At 46.6% G+C, this 19788-nt stretch overlaps 1 protein-coding gene across 4 annotated transcripts; it reads right to left on the bottom strand.

Moving 5' to 3' along the window:
• Positions 1-1141: 1141 nt before the first annotated feature.
• On the bottom strand, positions 1142-19781 carry SNAPC4 (small nuclear RNA activating complex polypeptide 4). Of its 4 annotated transcripts, none has more exons than XR_003994463.1 (25): positions 19582-19781; positions 18638-18678; positions 17753-17923; positions 17109-17234; positions 16197-16275; positions 15603-15684; positions 14766-14870; positions 14469-14541; positions 14057-14221; positions 13703-13850; positions 12612-12718; positions 12237-12331; positions 11450-11544; positions 10809-10894; positions 10186-10575; positions 9084-9173; positions 8627-8867; positions 8464-8534; positions 8078-8173; positions 7789-7816; positions 5068-7154; positions 4288-4418; positions 3606-3766; positions 1651-2998; positions 1142-1498 (listed from the first exon to the last, which is right to left on the bottom strand). XR_003994463.1 is itself a non-coding variant. In XM_030506926.1 (23 exons), the coding sequence occupies exons 1-22, from the start codon at positions 19739-19741 to the stop codon at positions 4299-4301; spliced, it is 4656 nt and encodes a 1551-aa protein (XP_030362786.1). In that variant the 5' UTR covers positions 19742-19781; the 3' UTR covers positions 3267-3766; positions 4288-4298. The 4 variants fall into 4 exon arrangements, 1 of the variants encoding a protein (XP_030362786.1); XR_003994464.1 differs by having other exon boundaries at positions 2887-2998; XR_003994462.1 differs by having other exon boundaries at positions 1142-2998.
• Positions 19782-19788: the final 7 nt, after the last annotated feature.

Raw genomic sequence — 19788 nt, 5'->3', positions numbered from 1 at the left:
TATCACAGAGATCAGCTTCACCCGGAAGTTCTCCAGGTTATTCCAACATGTCTCATCCTTATCTTCTTCCAACATGCTGGGGAGTGAGAAGCACTAGTGAGCAATGTGGTCCTGCCTTGAAAAACAAAACAAGCAGACTCTGAGGCTCCTGGAGCAGTGGGGGCAGTGATGGTGCAACCAGGTATGTTAACAGATTGAGAATGGGAAAGTGTCTTCTAGATACAGGAGCACATCTCCCATGTGGTCTATAGCTGAGCGCTTGCGAGACACCTGCAGAACACAGTGATATGCTGCAGTCACACCACAGAAAGAGCTGTGGTACCACAGAGTGGAGGTATGAGGAGCTGCTGATATGTATGTGAAGGAATGCTAGTGTGAAATACTGAGAAAACAGAAGTCTTCCCATAAACAATAGAGAAAGAGTGGAACACAACACAGGATAACCTGACAGCAAACCACAACTTTCCAATTTGAAACTAAGCATTCTCTGAAGAAGTGAAAACATCTTTAAAGTCCTAATTAGCTTCCTTCCAAGACAAGAAAGAGTTCACTCTTCTACCTCCCTACATTTGAGAGATCCCTGTACTCTGTCTGACCACGCAGTCACTAAATCTAACACCCACAAGACTCTGAAAACCCCCCGTGCAAACAGCCTTCACTGCATCCAGTTGCAGTCATACAAAAGCTGGTTTCCTGCACGCTGTACTTTATCCATGTGCACCAAAGGGGAAGACACAGCTGGACAGGATTCATGCTGTGAACAGAGGTGCAAATCGTGTACCAGGAAACCAGGTCAGCTGCCTCTCACACCCACCTCAGATTCCGTCTGTGCAGCTTCAACAGTTTATGCTCACAAGCACACAGGCACACCGAGAGGCTACAGCAGCATTCCTGCTGATGAAGACCACTTCTGCGTGTGTTTGGTGGGAGCTCGCTGCGGTGCTCCCCTGCAGCAGCGGTACTCTGAGGTTACTAGTTACCCGCTTCCCCAAGAAGAGCCCGCTGTTTACCACAGGGTCAGAAACACTACTACTTCTCAGCCTGGAGGTGTGCAGGGAAACAGATTTCACACACATCACACTGCATCTTGCTCCAACGTCACCTCAAACCTTCGTTGCTTTTCTGCTCCAGCACAGAGAAAGACTCCAAACACCTTCAGCACATACTTGTTACACATCACATTGCCAGTTAACTTTAGTGAGTTGGACTTATGGAGAAATTGCTCTGCCTGACACCAACCCAGCCCCAGCAGATTACAAGAGTTGCAGTCCCCTGTTGATAAACACCACATCCTTACCTCAGAGCTGTAAAATAAAACTTATAATATAAACCATTCTGCATTACATGGACCAACCTGAGCCTGTGCAGTCAAACAAGCCTCCTTGTTTCCTCTCCTGGTCTAGTAACACTTGTCTGTGTCCTGTCTCTGAGAAAACTTGTCTTGGATGCAGCCTCCCTCTATATTCTGGCTAGAGCAAAGATCATTCCAGGAGCAAAACTGGTTTGAGAAAAGAGAAAAGGGGAAACTACTCAGCTATACCCTGAGAGGGGAAAGGGAAGAGGGGAGAAGAGAGAAAAAAAAAAGCAAAAGGGGAAGCCAGAGTGGGTGATGGGGGAGGAGTGGCACTGCAAGTTGGCAGCATTACATACGCAGTGACCGTAGGTTTGTTCTGGCTTTGGTTCCCAATCTGTAGCACTGACGTACCAGCTAGGGTCCAGAAAGTTTCTTTGTGTTGTGGTCAGGAAGACTAGAAAGAGTGAAGGTCACAGACCAGCTGATTTCAGGGGACAAAATAAGCCACAGAAGAAAGAGGCTCTTCAAATGGCCTTTCAGCTGTTCACGTAACACCTTTATACAGGAAAGCAGGTGACAGCAACAATTCTCTCTTGGTTTAGAGTTCAGCTGAAAAGGATGATTTCTATAATGATGCCTCTAATTTTGGATGTCCTTAAGCTTCAAACATAATGATGACAACTCAGTATTTTGAGGGAAAGAGAGTCAAGTCTTGGCAAAGCAAGGAACATAACCCACGATTCCCAAATTACAGGCTGTGGCTCTAACAGTAATTAAAGGAGCAGCACAGCAAGCAGCATTGTGATGATGTTAAAGCATCAACATCATACCTTTGACTGCCTCCCCGCCTTCCCACAGTCCTAGAACTGTAGCTGCAACAAGAACTCACTAACAGTCTGTTTTAGAAAAGTCTTGAGAACATACACTCCGATACCATGGCAGCATGACACATTTTCCCATTAGCTTCCCACTCTACTCTTTGTTCTGCTTTCTAAGTTTCTGGAGAGTTTCTCCATGTTATCATTAGGAGTGGGGCAGAGATGCTCCGAGATTCTTTATGCCTGTGCTTCTTGTTAGGCATTAAATTAGCTTCACATTAAAAAAAGATACAGCAGCTCTCTTAGCTCTGCCCTTGCTGAAGGTAATCAGAATGTCTGTTAACTGACCAATCCAGCCTCCAGAGTTATTTGTTCTACTGTAACAGATCAATTTACTCCTGAAAAAGAACAGAACCAGCTGCTGCTTATAGTTATACAAAGCGTTTCCACAAGCAGTAGGATTACAAGGACATCTCTCGAGCAGCATTTGCAAAAGAGAACAATCATTTAGAGCACAGATCACACCAGTGCCTCATGGTGGCAGCCCTGTGGTGAACAGCACACACAGCTGCATGGCAGACCTCCTGCCACATCTGAGTTTCTTGCAGAAAGTGTTATCTATACTGGCTTATGGAAAACAGAGTACACTGCAAGAGGAAAGCCATTTCAACACCATTCCCTTTGCTCCATAATGTCTTGACACCCAGTTACAGCACCATTGGTACCCACGGTCCCCCTGGCCTGAAGCACCCTTGTAGAAGAGTTGCAACTCACAGTGCTCTGACCCGCCCGTGCTCTGGGGAAGCTCAGGAGCGCAGTGGAACGAAGCAGCACTTTCTGCAGCACTAGATCTGACGAGCTTTGCCTCAGCTAGCCTCGCACCTCTCTGCAAGATACAAATTGCTGCCTTGTGAATGAAGAAACAAGGTTTGAAACGATTTGCTAACGTGTGTATGGGGCAGGCTGTGGAGGGATCAAGGCAGAATCCAAGCCTCATTCAACCCTGCAGTTCTAGCCACATGCATATTCATTTCCCACATCCTCCCTGGCTTTCACGCAGCTTGCAAGCTTCATTTTTCTCATTAGCAATCACACTCATACACACATCACTAAAAGCACAATTTACCAGAAAAAAGCCACACAGAATACATCAGTAATTTTTAAGTGAGAAAAATAAAACATCTGTATTTCAACAAATACTCAAGACTCATTTTGATACAAAATTAATCTGTTGCTTATTCAGCAGTATGCAGCCAGTCAGCTACCAAGCAAAACCACTGTAACAGCACTAAAAAACCACCCAGTGAACAACGTATTCTGAACATGGATAAACATTCACATAAATAGGGGCTGACACAAAAAAGACATAAATAACCATGATTGCTGGTTTTCCCAGCTCTCCAGCAATCTTCTCCCCAGCATCTATGGCAGGTGCTAAGTTGAAAGAGCACAGAATTGGTCTATGCTGGAAAGATTTCCTTCAGTCTTTGCACCTTATCTAAAGATGCAGACTTCAGGCAATGGGAAACCAGTCCAGCTTTTTTCCTCTCTTCCCCAGGTCCATCTGGTCAGGCTGTTGGAAGTGTTAGAAGTGAATAGTGCAAAGAGCATCTCCTACTGCCATGTAGGAAGGCAGACCTCGTTCAAATGACTCCTGCAACAAAGCACAAACAACTCCTATTAGTCACAGCATTTTTATAGGGAATCTGCCCTTCTGGAGTATTTAAAACCAATTTTAAAGAACAAACCCAAACAGTCTCATCTGATAACCACAGGAATCAAACCCTGTTCATGTGCATTCAGTCTGTTTCACCAAAAGCCTCAACAGATATTCAGTAGCACACACTTGTACCTACAGAAGCTGTCCTGTTACACGTGTACAGGTACCATAGCAGGAGGCAGTAGCATGGAGTAAAAGTCTGCCAAATGTTTGAACTTCCTGACTTTTGTATAGAATTTTATCATGCAGACACCAGCCTTCCCTCCCCCAAAAGCATCAGCCTTAGTCTGTGATTACTGGGCGATCACAGAACTCTGTGCCCTACAGGAAGAAAAGTCAAGCTAATGTCAGCCCCTTCTAGGGTCAGGATTCATTGTCTAACTGTACCACAGACACATGCATTTCAGGTTCTCTTCTCAGGCAAGAAATACAAGATTCACTGAGTAGCTACTAACACATTTCCTTCTCACATCCTCCTCCTCTTCCTGAAGCGGGTACTTCTCCTGATTTGAGGAGCACTGGCATCAGCTGCATCAGTGCAGGAGCCCAAGGCAGACTGTGCAGCATCCTCGTCAGCTCCCATGCCCTGCAACATAAGCACAGAGACTGTGAACACCCCGAGAACCAGCAGCATCCCAACAGAACCCCTTCAGCCATCTTTTCACTTAGGGAGCTCAGCAAGATTCCCAAAATAATCTTTCATTTACCTTCCAAATGAAGCATGAGGACAACAACATCCTCTTACCAATGTCTCAGCAAGCACAAAACACCCCAAAGACTTCAGAGTGAAACTTTCAGCCAACGCTGGCATTTCTTCTTGCTTCAGCTACCAAACTAGAGCAATTCCTGCTGTAGTTTGTGTCTGGGCACAGCCACTCGTTGTGCCTGCCACAAGTGATGCTTTAGCTTTCACTGCTGAGCCAGACAGTGTCCCAGACAACACAGGCCCACACAAACTTCTCCTCTCTCAGAAATTACACCCCTACCACAGATTTTTCCCTGAAAAGCACCAGGACAACCTGGACATATCATTAATAACAGGAGTGGAAGGAGCGTGGTGAAGGATGACACAGGACTGAGGCTGGCAGTAGGGCTATCAGGCAGTGAAGAACTGCTGAGTGTTTGACCAACTGCTCACAGTTCAAATGACACTGAACATGACCCAGACCCAAAAGTCAGAGCCAGAATAGAAAGATAACTGCTGGCTTTTACTATGGGAAAGCTCTGAATCGTACCTGATTTAGTAAATCAGCATCTTTGTCTCCAGGCTCATCACCAACTGCCCAATCCAACTGTACTCCTTTTAATTCATTCCCACAACTCTCTTCCTCAGACACTTCCTTCTCACTCTGCCACTCCTCTTCGTCACTCTCTTCATATTGCTTCCTGCTGGCTGACAGAGTCGTTGCCACTTTCGGAGGAGGCAGATTTGCTAGTACAGCTGGGAGTGTGAAGGCTGCTAGGAATCTGGCTTTCAGTAGGAGGTAAGCAGGGTTATCACCGAGTTTCTGCTGCACCAGTTCTCCAATGGCATGCAAATCAACCCCAGTACCCTCATCCCCACTGGAGCCAGGAGGCAGAAGAGATGCTGCTTGCTCTTCCAGAGCTGTTTTCTGCAGGAGCAGATTCGCAAGGGTTCTTAAGTTGCACAGGAAAGGGGGCAAATAAGGCAGCCTGGTCTGCAGTGATGGTACCTGGACACCCTCTTTCCCACTCAGCCACTCCTTCACCAGCCTCCCATCTTCAAGGGAAATCAGGCCCAAGTCCAGGACAGTCTTTTCTGCCCTGGAAGTGGTTGGCTGGGGCGCACTGTCAGCACGCTGCACAGCCGGGGGCTTGGAGGCAATAGGCCTGTTTTTCAATGCTTGTGCAGCAGAGTTCCTTGGGGCATTGTTAGGAGGAGCTCCTGGCTGGAGCACAATCCCTTTCGTGATGATGCCTGGATTGGATGATGATCCATTTGTTGTAATGGAATCATGGCTCTTTCCCAAGCTAGTGAGACTCGACACAGGTTGGGAATCAGCCCCCTGAGTGCCTGCGGGTTGCTGTGTCTGGGGCAGCAGCACAGTTTGCAGGGCTGGTGCATCAGGAGCAGTCTGAGCTGCAGAGGAGTCCGAAGCCTTGGAGAAGCCCTCTGAACATGCAGGTGTTGCAGGAGAAACACTGGCTGTGGTGCTGCCAGGACTCACTGAGGTCACAGGCAAGGCAATTGTGGAATGGTCACCTGCCTTTCCCAAAGATGCTCCTTCTGCTACCTGGGCACTTGGTGCTTTTGTCTCTGCACTGCTGGGGTGAGGTGCATCTGCTCCAGCTGGTACAGGAGGCACTCCTAAGCTAGAGACATTGCCACTGGAAGTCACAGTTGCCTGACATGGATTTCTCACAGCAGCAGCTGGCAGTCCCTGGGGAAGCCCCACCACAGTCTGTACAGCAGTGGGGAGCAAAGCCTGGGGTGTTATGACCCATGTGAAAGGCAGTATGCTGTTGGGAATCAGATGAGAACCAGTCTGTGGGGTTACAAGAGTAGGCAAGAGATTGACAGGCCTCTGTTGTGGCACAGTACTATTCAGCTCACAGGTAACTGGTGTGGAAAGAGGCAATTTGTTGGTGCCAGACTCAATGCCAACAGGCAGCACTGTGATCTGATGTGGCACAAAAGCTTGGTTTTGCAACACTACTGAAGCTGAGCTACCAGCAAGGACCTGACCATTGCAGACTCCCTGATTTGGGGCCTTCTCTGCTGCAGCTGGATTCGTACCTGGAAAACCCCCTCCAAGGCTACTTTCCAAAGCTTGCTCTTTTAGTTCCTTATTGGGCTGTAGTTCTGTTCCTTGTGAGGAACCAGGGCTTTCCCCAGTTCCCGGCACTGATGAGGAATGGTTTTCAAGCACAACAGCGGCACGAGTTGAACCTGTAACAGACGTAAACGCTGGCACTGGAGCTGCTGAGCACTGTACTTGGTTGTTGGTACAACCAACTGCTGCAGGTTTGCTCCCTGCTTGTGCAGAAGGAATGATTTGCTGTGGTGGGTGCTGGATTATCAGAGGTGCTGAAACCAGCATCTGTGGGGCAACAAACACCGTCCTCTGCACAGCTTTCTTAGCCCGGGACTCTCTGAGCCGCTTCTCCCTCAGTAGTTCCGAGACAGTTTTAGGCTTATGCCTCTGCACTTGCGCTGGAAGAGCTCCCTGCGTGGCTGGGCTGCTGCCCTCAAAGACAGCAGCAGAAGTGTCCCTTGCTTTTAAGGTAAGAGGTCTCCTCACAGCATTCCTCGGGACGCCCCTTCGGGAGTTCCTCTGAACACAAGACTGTGATGAGCTGCCTGCAGAGGAGGGGAAATAAAGTAATAAAATGAAAAAGATTGAACAGTATTTTCAAAAGGCATTCCTTAGCTGCTGAGCATCAACACCCTGCACAGGAAACAGCAGAATTCCTGTTTGTGAAAGTTCCTACAACACTATAGTCTTGATTTAACCGAGCCCCATCCCGACATCCTTCAGATTAAATGTAATGCAGCAGCAAGCTCACCACTAGTTCAGTAATGATGTAACTTTCCCCAGAAATCACAGATGGGACAGGACTGCACCTTAACACTTCACCCAAGGAACTGTACTGCTTAGCACTACATGGGCACTTCACCCCAGCTGGGGTGACAACAACAAACTGGGGTTCTGGTCAGTGCCAGCACCTTGACTCCAGCACAGTGCTGGAGAAAAGCCTAACAGCGACAGGCCACAGAGCTGGTGGGCCACTGACACTGGTCCCCCAGCCCAGTCCTTACCAAAGGGTAGCACATTTAGCCAATAACTTAAAGATCCAAGAGCTAGGAAAAATGAGCATGGCAATGTGGTTTTGTTCCAAAAAGTATCCTTCAGTTTAACTGGTCATTAATGTATTGGTGATGGATTAAGGGAAAGTTCTTGCACATCATAAAAAACAAATGTTCTGGTGGGTACCTGGAGAAGTGTCCGTATTTTGGGAAGCCTGCCAAAACAAAAAAAAAATATTAAATTACACTTCTGAGATATCTAAAGATCATTAAAACAGCACAGACATGAATCAAACCCCCACCTGCCAACATCCTACACAAGCAGCCACAGAACCAGCACTTTATTGTGCTTCTGAACCAACACAAACTGGTAACGCACGTGCACAAACAGCACTGCTGGCCCCACAGTTCCAAAAACCTCTACTTTAGTCAAGATTTGAGAGGGAAAAAGCTTAGAAACAGAACATGCACAATACCTGCTGAGGCCTTGCATCCGCCCTAAGCAGCGCTAGCTGCCTCAGCCTCCTCTCACGAATAATCTTCATACAGCCATTGGTATCAATCTGAAAGAGCTGCAAGATGAGAACTTCATTAAAATTTGACTGAGAACAAGAATGTTCTGACAGGACACGAGACAAAACAAGATGGATGGGGGAGGCTTTATGTGCAAGATTCTGCGGACATTTTTACACTTAAGAAAAAATCCTTGGCAGTATTAGATTTTGGATGCAGGATTTATTAAAGAAACATCATTTGCAAGCATGAGGTCAGATTAATCCAGTAATTAAACTATTTACGAAACCAAGATAAACCATTTATTTCAACATCAAACACAGAAGATCGCTGCTGTTTGAAACCCTACCTGAATGAAAAGCGCGAACAGGGGCGTGCTCGTGAGATTGATGGATTTAATCTTCTCTCGAATGTAGTCAGCTAGAAAAGAAGCCCAACATCAAAATCAGCTGGGCATTCCTTTGCAGGATGCCAGGAAGCAGCAGAGCACTATCCCTGCTGCGTCTCCCTACCTTTTGTCTGATGAAAAGCCATCTTCCCCGTCTGCAAGGTGCAGGGCAGCAGCACGTTGCCCACCCAGGGCGTCACTGCCATCAGCAGCTTTCTGTCCAGGTTCATTCTTCTCAAGCGCTCTCTCTCCTGACGACACATTTTCTCTGTGATGTTCTGCAGCCCCGGAAGCTTCTGGCCATCAGTACTAACTCCAGATGCTTTTGTCAGAACAGCAGCAGAAGGTTTTAGTATCTTTGATTGCTGTGCATGAAGAAATACATGGTTAGAGTTCTAGTTAGGAAAGTTCTACCACAATTAGTCTCAGGACAAGCTATTCACAGGGCAGTTCTGAAAAAAAGTTATGATCTTTTCCTCTCGGGACTACAGCAGTGCAGGAAGATGTGTGACTCTATCACACCAAGTACAACCCAGCAGTGCTCACACCACAGGAGCAGACAGGACAGAAGAGACACTCACAAGTTTCCTCTGAAAGCACGTGTTATTCCTCAATATTCTCCTCACGTTCTCCAGGGTAACCCGCAGCACTTGCTTTCCACACCTGGAGGCCTTGATACCAAAACAGACAAGAAGAGAGAAGAGAGAAAGTTATCTCAGATTCCCTGCGCTGACCATTCACAGAGGTACAAAAGTTTTCAACACTCCTGCTGGTCCAAGTATCTTATTAAATGCGATCAGCCCTGAAGTCCTCTTAGCCCTTGTCCATCAGCCTCTTAGTCCTTGTGCATCATCACACCACCAAATGTCTATGTCATAAAAACCTTTGTGTGAAGTATCTATGAAACCCACACTGAGGGTCAGGATTTACTGGATGATTCTTGTTGCATTTTTTAGCTTAACAGAAGGGAAGGAACAGGAAGAGGTTTGGAAAAGCCACTGACTCTTCCCTAAACTTCTACTAGTAAAATAATGCTGTAATCAAAATTAAAGGCTGATTACACCACATAAGCACTTACAATACCTCACATACCATAACCCCAGAACAGCCACTTCTGTAACTAAACTTGTCATCAGTGCAGCTGGCCCCACAGTCTAGGGCACGTAAGTCAGAACAATATTGCCTTCACGAACTTCAATAGCAATTTAGACATTTAGTATTTTGCTAAGGAGCATCTTTCTGCAAAAATGTTCCAGGAGAGTTTGCAGTTGGTTTCAGTACCTGACCTGGGGTGAAAACCAACTCAGAATCAGATACAGATGTGTAAGATAATCCTTCCAAACTCTAAGCCAATACACCCTAGTCACCACGGTGGAGACACACAACGAGTCTTGGACCATTCTGCCTTATGAAGACCTAAATAAAGGTTTGTTTCTGTGACCCCACGTGCAGAAAGAGCACAGCAATTTTCTAGGTAATGCACAGGAGGCAGTGCTAGATGTTTGTGTTCAATTCACAGCTCAGTTTCCAACAGCACCCCCCGATGGCACAGTGAGAAAGCGGCCAAGAGGCACGAGAAAGATTTGCCGTCGCCTGCCCTTCATTGCAGCAACTGCACTTCCCAGTCACTTCTGATCTGAACTCCAATCCCACCGAGAACAGGCTGAGAATCCCAGGATTCACCTTGCTTATTACTTCTGCTGGATCCCTCACAACGATGTCTGTGGAATGTGGACGTGCAATGCCCCTCAGGAGGGTGTTCAACTCTGATGATTGATTGGCAACTCTGTCCTTGCCTCCAGCACACATTGCACTTGGAACTTCACTGCTACTGGTCTTTGCACTCTCAGGACAGAAAAGGGATGGAGTTTGGTATCTTCCTTTGTTTGACTCCTGTGTATTTGTCTGTGTTGGTACCCACAAATCAATGTTGGGAAGTGCACACTCCTCCTTGGTTGTCGCCGTCTCCTCCTCTGAACTGTCTGACAAGTCCAGTTCTATGTCTTCACTGCTGGTCTCTGAAGAGCTGGAACTCTCTTGCACGTGTCGGCGCTTTGTTGGCCTAGATCTTTTCTTCTCAGGGAGAAAAAACACAGACAAGTTTTAGCCAGTGTTCACCCTTCACCGGCAAATCTCTCAAATCAGAAAGTTGAAAAGTTTCATGGGGCAGTATCCTATCAATAAGGTGTAACTTCCAAATGGACAGCTCTGCTTTGCTTCTGCTAAGATTAACTAAATCCAGTGCAAGTTTAGAGAAGCTTAATTGAAGAGATGGGACTGTGACATAGCAGGAATCTGCACAATACCTTAGACCCAATCATGAGTTTCCACTTGCTCAGGCACTGGGAGCCAGTCCGATGTGGCAACTCGGAAGCTATTTTACTCCAGTGACCTAAAAAGGATGCAGAGCAGAACACACCTATTAGTGCAACAAACTGAACAGCCCTTTTCAGTGCAGAACCTTATACATTTTCTTGTATAAGAGACACAGTTTCTACAGGAATGGATCTCAAAAACTTAATACCCAGTTGTGTTCTTCAGACTTTGCACTACTATACATTCAGCTCAAGTTAGAAACTAGTAGAAAATGAAGCAATAGTGAAAACCCCAGCAGAACTACACTGCACCCTCCCTTGCAGCAGTAAGAGAGGGTTTAGAAGAAAGATAAACTGAATGCTGAAAAGCTTCTATTTGTTAATGAAAGTTGTCTTTGGGCTGTTTAGAAGGGAACTCACACTACTCACAGCTCCAACACCTGGCTACACAATCCCTCAACAACTGAGTTTCCAGGAACAGACCACACAATATAAGAGAGGTTCCAATCATCAGTGTGAAGCAGAGCCTGCTACTATCAGAAGCAGGGCTTAAAATAAGAGAAGAAAACTTAAATTCCTTAGTAATACTTACTTCTCCCAACTTCTGAAGATTAAGCCACAGAAACACTCACCCAGGCCATGCTTTTGAACCAGTTCAATTAGCTGCTCCTCTTCCTTTAAACTCCACTTGCCCTTCTTTACATCACAGTGCAATGCTTTTAAGTACCTTCAAAACGAAAACATTAAAGTAACATTCAGTCCTGCTTGTACAGTTCTGATCATCACTCCATACTCCGAGCTGAACAAAACCAGCACTCCTAGTCAGATCTTTCCTTTTATTAAGGGGTCCATCCCTACTCCCTTAATACAGCACAGCTACAATCTCTTTGTTCCCAAAAATATCAGGCCACATGATTAAGAATGGCAACAGGCAGCTGTTAAACGGGTCACTGAAACTAGGACATACTGCACTCTGAGGCTCCTGAAGCTGGGTCCAAGGCTGACAATTGCTCAGCAGCTCATTATTTGTGCTCTGTTACAGTCACCGAGTAGATCGTTGTCACAGATCCACAGACAATACAGGTGACAACCTTCCCTCCCCACATCCACTCATTCACGTTTAACGACCCCTTTGCTTATTTTGAGCAACATCCTTCCCAACTTCTGCTAACCCACGGGCAACTCCGCTGAGGGAGTAGCACAACACCAGAGGCAACAACACACCGTTTGCTGTGTTAAACTCAGTGCCAACCTCTATAACTACAAATGCAGGGTTATATGGACAATTTAGACCACAACCACTTTTACAAAACAGCCCTCGAGGTGACACTGGCTCAAGCAAATCAAACATATTTGTAAAGCAAGCTGCACCTTGGCTCTGTGATAAACTTGAAAGCACAGTTGCTGCATGGAACGTACCGGTCTCTGCACTGAGCATCGCTCCTCCCCGGCACTTCTGTCCGAATTTTGTACCAGTCACGCTCTCCGTACTTCTTAACTGCAGCCAACAGCATCTGTGTCACCCAGACAAAGCAAAGTGGAAATTCTCATCAGCAGTGATCCTAATAGGCCTGAGACAGAAGCAGCTGTATTTGTTTCTACTGTGTTATAAATCTCTGAACAGACATGTTTAGGAGCTTCTAAGCCCTCTTGACTTGTGAACTGCCCTCCTTGGTCTGTTTTAGATTCCTTTGTGCCTCTGGTAAAGCTCAGGTGTACACAGCCATGCAGCACCTCAGCAGTCTAACCCTCCCAATTGCCCTGCAATTCTAGGCATCAGAGAACAGAGCTTACAGCATCTTCCTCTGGTGTCCAGGGTCCCTTCTTCAAACTGGGGTCCACGCTCTTTGTCCAGCGGTAAATCAGCTGAGCAGAATCTCTTCCTTCCATGTAATAAGCAACTGGAAACACACAGATATATTTTAAAGTCTGATGCAAACAATGTTTCTTCCTTTACTTAGAACTGTGATATTTTCAAGCACTGGGTTGTCACAAGCAGCATTTTAGTCACAGCTTAAATACTTAAACAGTGTTACACAACAAGAATCGAAAGAGCGTGGCATACATGAAGTGTTACTATTTGCAATGGCATTATCCACACTAGATACACGACAACCCAACAATCCATCTTGCAACAACAGAGAACTAGGAAGTTTTGGCTCCAATACGTATCTGACAGGTTCAAGACACCACGTGTTAGACTCACAGGCTTGGATTTAGGACCCCAGGTGCTTGATTATTATTCTCAACTCTACTCACTTTTTACATGGCCCCTCACATCTCTGAGGAAGAGAAGCAGCAGTACTGACCCTCTAGAAAAGGCTTCTGGGCACAGCACAGCACTGAAAACTGCCAGAACAGCTGGGCACAAATTAATACTGGCTTTCTGGGGAAGAACTCTGATGATTTAGCTACAAAACCAAGGCTCACACAACCATCAGTACTTGCGAATAACTCTTTGCCAGTTTCAACCAAATTTCAAAGATGGATAAATGTTCCAAGAGATACTAAATTCTTGCTGATACGATGAAACTTCCAGGCAGGCCCAGGAAAGGCACATACCACTGCTCCCTCCGAGGAGGGAAAATGTAATCATCCCCTTTCGTTCACCTCCCCAGTGGTGAGGGGTTAGAAGTCTGTACATCTGTAGTTCCAGGTGAGTCACAGCACTGCTGTGCCCTGCTCTGCACAGAACGTTAAGGTGAAAACACAGAAGTGTGACTATTCTGGCAATGGAAACATTCATAGGAAATAAAACTTCATTAATTCCTTGAATCGGAGCAGGCTGGGTGCTCCAGTGTGCAGGAACATCAAAGACATAAGCCTGGGAGAATGAAAACACCCAAGACACGAAGGGAAAGTGTTTTCACTTGTAGGTCACTCACTTTTCTTGTATGGGATGTGACTTCCTACTCTCATCTCTTGAACAAGCTCTAAAAGCATCTGATCTTCACCTTTGGTCCACTCTTTTCTTTTCAAATCTTTATTATAGACTTGATACTTCTGCAAGCACTGGAAAGGTGTCCTGTTTGTCTTAACACAAGGAAAAGAGATATGCAGGTAACTGGTTATTTATGAGGACAAAAAGCAAGAGGGAAAGGCTAAAGTACCAAACTTTCCTGGTACTGTTCTTGGATGCTTCTAAGAAAAGCATTAACAGTGAATTATCTTGGATAATGAGGCACATTTCAGTCAGAATTAACTGACTTGTCACCTGCTGTTTGAGCTCAGAACCTTACCCCCAACTCCTGGGCTATGGCCTGCCAGTCCAGGTAACCATGGTTAGCTGCTATCTTCTTCAGCCTCTCTATTTCCTCCTCAGTCCATTCCTTTTTGTTGATACTTGGATGTTCCCAGTTTTGCCAGAACTTCTTCAGTTCTTCTGGACTACGCTGTCCATCAAACTAAAAGAAACGGCAAAAAACTGTTTTGTCTCATAGCTGGGACTGAAACACCCGGACAGACAGGAACGCCAACACAAGGAATCTGTTCTGCATTCCAGTTATATTGTATTGCTAAGTTTTGCAGAATTAACACATCAAATTTAACGAGTTGAGATCACATAACATGCAAACAAGAGCAGGTCAGGTAATTGCCAAGAGAAGGGACACAGGTATCAGAAGTAATAAAACACCTGATCTCTCAACTTACGTGGATGTTTGAAATTTTCTCCCAGTCATGCTCATCGAATCTGTTTCCTAACAAGTCACTTTCTGGGAGTTGGCTAAAGCAGAAAGTACAAAGAGAAAGAAAGAACATGATTCTTAGTAAAGAACTGTGGGGATGAGAGCTCTGCAGTTTGAACAGCACTTCAGTTTTGCTAGCCAATACAAATGAAGATTTCTCTAAATGTCACATCTAGAAGTGCTCGAGGAAGGTGGGAATGTCAAGAGGAAAACTCCAAGAACAGACTTTCATTTTCATCAAGAACATAAAAAGATTTCTCACTTAATTGCCTCTATTTCTCGCTCCACTTCTTTGATTTGCTTTTCCAAGATCTGTTTCTCCATTTCAGTCTTGACTTTCTCCAGTTTCTGATTCCAATAACTCATCCTGTTCAAAGACATTTTGATCATTACTTAATATGACTGGATGGGGATGAGGTCAATGGCACCAGAAGACATACGGCAATGCTGGTTTCCCCATCAGGATCATTGAAGTTTATTTCCACACTACACAAACTGTTGTTCTAGTTTTTCCTCACACAGCACACTCATTATTCTATTTTTGCCCCTTCAATGCAAATCATTGACCCAGAACAGGTCTCAGATTAATCATTTTGGTATTTACAGAGAGAATCAATGGTTGCTGCAACAGCAACAAAGACTGTACCAGCTCCAGGCACAGAACTCTCCAGCTGGACACACCATTACAACTCGCTACATGTCACAGTTTCAGCTTCCAGCCTGTAGACTATAAAGTTATACCACTTGTGCCAGCAGGAAGAAATAGATGGCCATAAGACACCACAATGCAAAACAAAACCTCTCCACCTGTCAGATAGTCCCAAAACAAGCGTCAAGCATTTACAACTCATCCTGAATGCTGCAACCTCTTGCTTATGGTCAGAACGCTGCAGTCCAAGCCCCTCCAGTACCATGTGTGCACACAGGTAATACAGACATCAACAGCAAATGAAAGATGCTGCTATCTACAAAAGTGCCACCCTCTGCAGTGGTGCCCACAGGTCTTGCTGAGGGAGGATGCAGTCTCCACATACATCCTCTCCTTCGTTCATAGATAATGTTCTCATCAGGAGAAAGAAGATTTCTGCACAGTACTTACTTCAGTAACTTGGGCTGGAGCAGGCGCTGCAAGCGGTCACTGACTACTGATTTCTGCAGTAATGTCTTCTCCCTGCTCTTCCCTAAACCAGACAACACAATTGAGCATTCAGACACCAGTGCAAAGCCACTGCCAAGAAAGAGAGATCCACTGCTGAAGCAACCCCCAGGTCTCCAATGAGAGCTCCCTATCTAAATCACTAATATCACGCCTAACTCGGGAAAGTCACAGCCTCTTGCTCAGTTTCAGTTCCGTGGAGCTCAATAAAGATCATCACTGAGGTGTTTGGAACCATCCAGGGCTGCGAGTGTCCCTGGAACTGCTCTAATCTGAGCAGTGCCCTTGCATGATCTCATCTGGGTTTGGAGAGCTCACGGGGTTATTGCATCAGAACAAATGCAAATGAAGGAAGGGAATTGTTAATCGCTCCCTGGAACAATTTCTGGAACATCCCATTTACTTTTAGCTGCCTTTTTTGTGAGTCAAGTATGAAACATCAGAACATTTAACTGCAAATGTGGGGGACTAAAAATACGAATATATACATTTGTTATAGCTCTTATGGAACACTGAACAGCACATGGAGTTACTTACATTTTGCTGAAATCAGTTGTTCAAAGGATTTTATGCCCTGAGCCGCCTTTTCCTTGGCATCTTCATTGGAAGGAGGGCCCTAATGAAGATTACAAGGGTTACATACACTGGCAGAGTCAGATACACATTAAAATCACCCTTTCAGTTCTAAGGAACTGTAGCATGAACTGTTACAAAAGAGACAGGTAACTCAACCTTGTGCAAACTGTCACATTCCAACTGCAAAGTTACCTTTACTAACACTAGCTCGGATACACCACAAGCCCTAAGAAAACAGAGATACCTGAAGGAAGGAAGTTTGTCCGTGCTGACCCAGCACACTCCCAGCTCAGAGCCAGGCCTGCTCAGGTTAGTTGACAGTTGAAAAAGCATTTTGAACATGGGGACACGTATTACACGTGTTTGTACCTGCTTTGGATGTGCTACCTACTTGGGTAGGATTTAATAGACAAATTACCAGGCAATACTTGTTAAGAACGGTGACAGCTGACATCTCAGCTACAACTGAAAGCCAAGATCCCCTTTTGCTAACACCACTTCAAAAACACATGGAAAAAAAGCAGTGACATTTGCCTCAGAAAACTCAGTTTCAAAGACAATCAGATTTCAAGAGTACTTGAAGCAGCAGCATGGAATTGGACTGTGGAGATGAAGACAATCAATCACAGTTAAGTTGAAAACACGCATGGAGAAGTGCCCATGGCTGCAGGGCCTCTCCTCAGAACTCACTCCCAGGCATCACAGACGTGGGCTGAACAAGTATTTCCAAAAGACAGTAAACAACAGATGAGATAAAAAATGAAGTGACATTCCCAGTTACACAGCTGAAAGGTAACACAGTTTTAACACAGTTACAATTTACATCTATCATTGAAAGACACATCAGCACATAACCTAGTGATGTTTACTTACAATTCCTGTTGTTTTATCCTTGAAGTATGGCTTCATAAAGTGACCCAAAAATATATTTGCTGGTAGATTTCTGCCATCTCCTGCCTTTGCTATTTTTGGACCTCCAAGCTCACACATTATTTCCTTCTGCAATACCAGAATTAAACAGCATCAGTGTCTCTTTCAAATTCCTAATTTCAGAGAGCAGTGGCTGAGCCATTACAAACACCCCAGGCAAGGGCCAAACTCAATTTACACCAGAGTGTAAATCAGTGTACGTGTTAAAGATGGGATCTGGAGCTTCCTGAGGTTGTACAGTGCACTGCAGATGATTAAGAAAAACACTAACTTGCTACAAGAAGCTAAAATATAAAATACTCAAGTGATGCATTTTTGGTGATAAGCAAGCATGGAAACATCAGCCAGGAAAGCCACGTGAAGGCCAGGCAAGTGACTTCGGTCTGAAGTGCCAGGAAGAACAAGAACCTGGTTCCTGGCCAGGCCAGCTGAGCACGAGAGACTGCAGCTGCTGCAGCCGGTGCCACTGGTACATGTGGTGGCCTGGGAATGCCCTGGGAAGTTTTACTGGGCTCGTGCCAAGGGAAGATGGCAAACGGCACCCCAGAGCAGCACAGCAACGAACACTTCACTCCTGTTCCACTCACCTGCTGCTCTTTGTTTTGTGCAAGGAGAAGCTCAACTTCCTCAATCTTTTCCTGGATGACTTCCTGGTACACATGGTTCATCTGCAGACAGGTTTCTGGATCCTGTGGCAAACTGCTTTCAACATCATCATCATCAGCATCATCGCTACTGTCATCTTCTCCTTCCGTTTCCTTGAAGCAATTGAGGCATGCAGGGGAGGGAAAGGGAGAAAAATGCTTGCTTGAAAAGCAGGTGTGTAACAACTATTTTTGTAACTCAGTGCTTCTATTATCTTGCAAAACTGATTTCAGAAGAACTGGAGGCACGTTACTGCTTGTCTCTCCCTGGTAGGTGCCAGCCCAGCCCAGCTCAGCTCCCCTTCAGTAGCTCAGCTGCTGTTTGAACCAAAGTCTGACTCCAAACCTCCTGCAAACCAGGAGTACTTTACACTGGAGCTCTCCCAGCTGCTAAATCTGCCAAACCCTTCACATTTCCAGCCCATTTGTGCTTCTCCTGAAGCAATTCTTCCCTTGCATGATTTATTGTACAAACCCAGCACACCTCAGGTACAAAGCAGTAACAGACTGCTTGATCACAAGCTGATGATTTCTTTCTCCCTGTGACCTCCCCAGAAGCTGCTGTGTTTCCAGTGACAGAGATCAGCAAGAACTAGAGCAGCGAGGCCCTGATCCCCTCATTTGTTTACACATGAACAAATCTGTCTATTACGTGTGAATTACAGAGTCCTGGACAGCAATAACTAAAGCTCCTCAGCTATTATTAATCCTTCCCGAGCTCCAGTCAAGCCAGCTGCCTGGATTTCCCCAGAACAGAGTTCTATTTCCCTTCCTCCTGCTCCCTTCAGTAGACAGATGGAGAGGTACGTGTAAAGAGAAAGCAGTTACCATTTCAGGATGAGAACCTGAGTCATCATCTTCACCATCATCTGTTAGACAACAAAAATACAAAGATACTGACTGCAGTGGGAGTACAAGAGGAAAGCTTCAAACCCAAATCTTTGCAATCAAAGCACACACAACAACACACTATCTCAGCCACAACCACTGGAGGTTTTGGCCACTGCCAATATTGTCAGCTAAAAATGATATTTAGTTATATTCCACACACTTCTTGTCCTAGAGTAGGAAAAAAGCAGCTCCCGATTACTACAATCAAGCTGCATCTCGGTCCTACACATCATGGCACATTGCAGGCTGCAGAGGACGCAGCCAAGTGAACATTCCAACCCAGCAGAACCCACAAACTTTGTAAGCACCTGACAGCCCTCCCACCCGCTTCAGGAACGGCTGGGTTTGCATTCAGTGTGGCGACAGACTTCTGACACACACTGTGCAGACTTGCACGATGGGGTCAATTCAAACAGGGGCGGATGAAGAGACTGTGACGACCAGCGGTACAGAAGCCCCAGCTCTATCCCCACCTCCTCTTTGCTTTGAGAACTCGAGGACGCACGGGCACGGTGTGGAACGGAGCGGCTCGCACAGCAGAGCCTGTGCTGCCCATCCACACAGCGCGGAAACAGCTTAACTACGGCAGTATTTGCTAGGCTGCGTTTCGTGAGCCAGCTCCTGACCACCCGCCCTGACCGCAGACCCCTCTGAGAGGCGGGACGGCTCCTCAGCGCTCCCGCTGCCCTGCTCGGGGCTCCGCCGGTGCGAGGGGCTCCTTCTGCTCAGGGCAGCCCTGAGGAGCTGCCTCGAGTCCGCCCGCCCTCGCCCCCAGCAGGAGCGGCGCGGCCACCGGACAGCGCCGGGAGCTGCTCCCGCCGGGCCGGGCCGGGCCGCACCGCACCGCAGGGGCCGCAGCACCGGGGGAGGCCGCGCCGTACCCGTGCCGGAGCTGCAGCCGGACACGTTCGCGCCGCCGGCGGCCCCGCCGGGCTCCAGGCTCCGCTCCAGCTGCTCGATCTCCCGCCGGATCCTCTCCCGCTCCGCGTCCAGGTCCAGGGCCCCGGCGCCGGCCCCGGCCGCGCCCGGCCCGCGGGACATGGCGGCTCCGCGGCCTCGGGCCTGGCCCGCGCAGCCCCGCCCAATCA

Source organism: Strigops habroptila, chromosome 15, assembly GCF_004027225.2.
Source record: "Strigops habroptila isolate Jane chromosome 15, bStrHab1.2.pri, whole genome shotgun sequence".
Lineage (NCBI taxonomy): Eukaryota > Metazoa > Chordata > Aves > Psittaciformes > Psittacidae > Strigops > Strigops habroptila.
The sequence above is the reverse complement of the archived record's forward strand: the minus strand, read 5'-3'. Positions and strand labels throughout refer to the sequence as shown.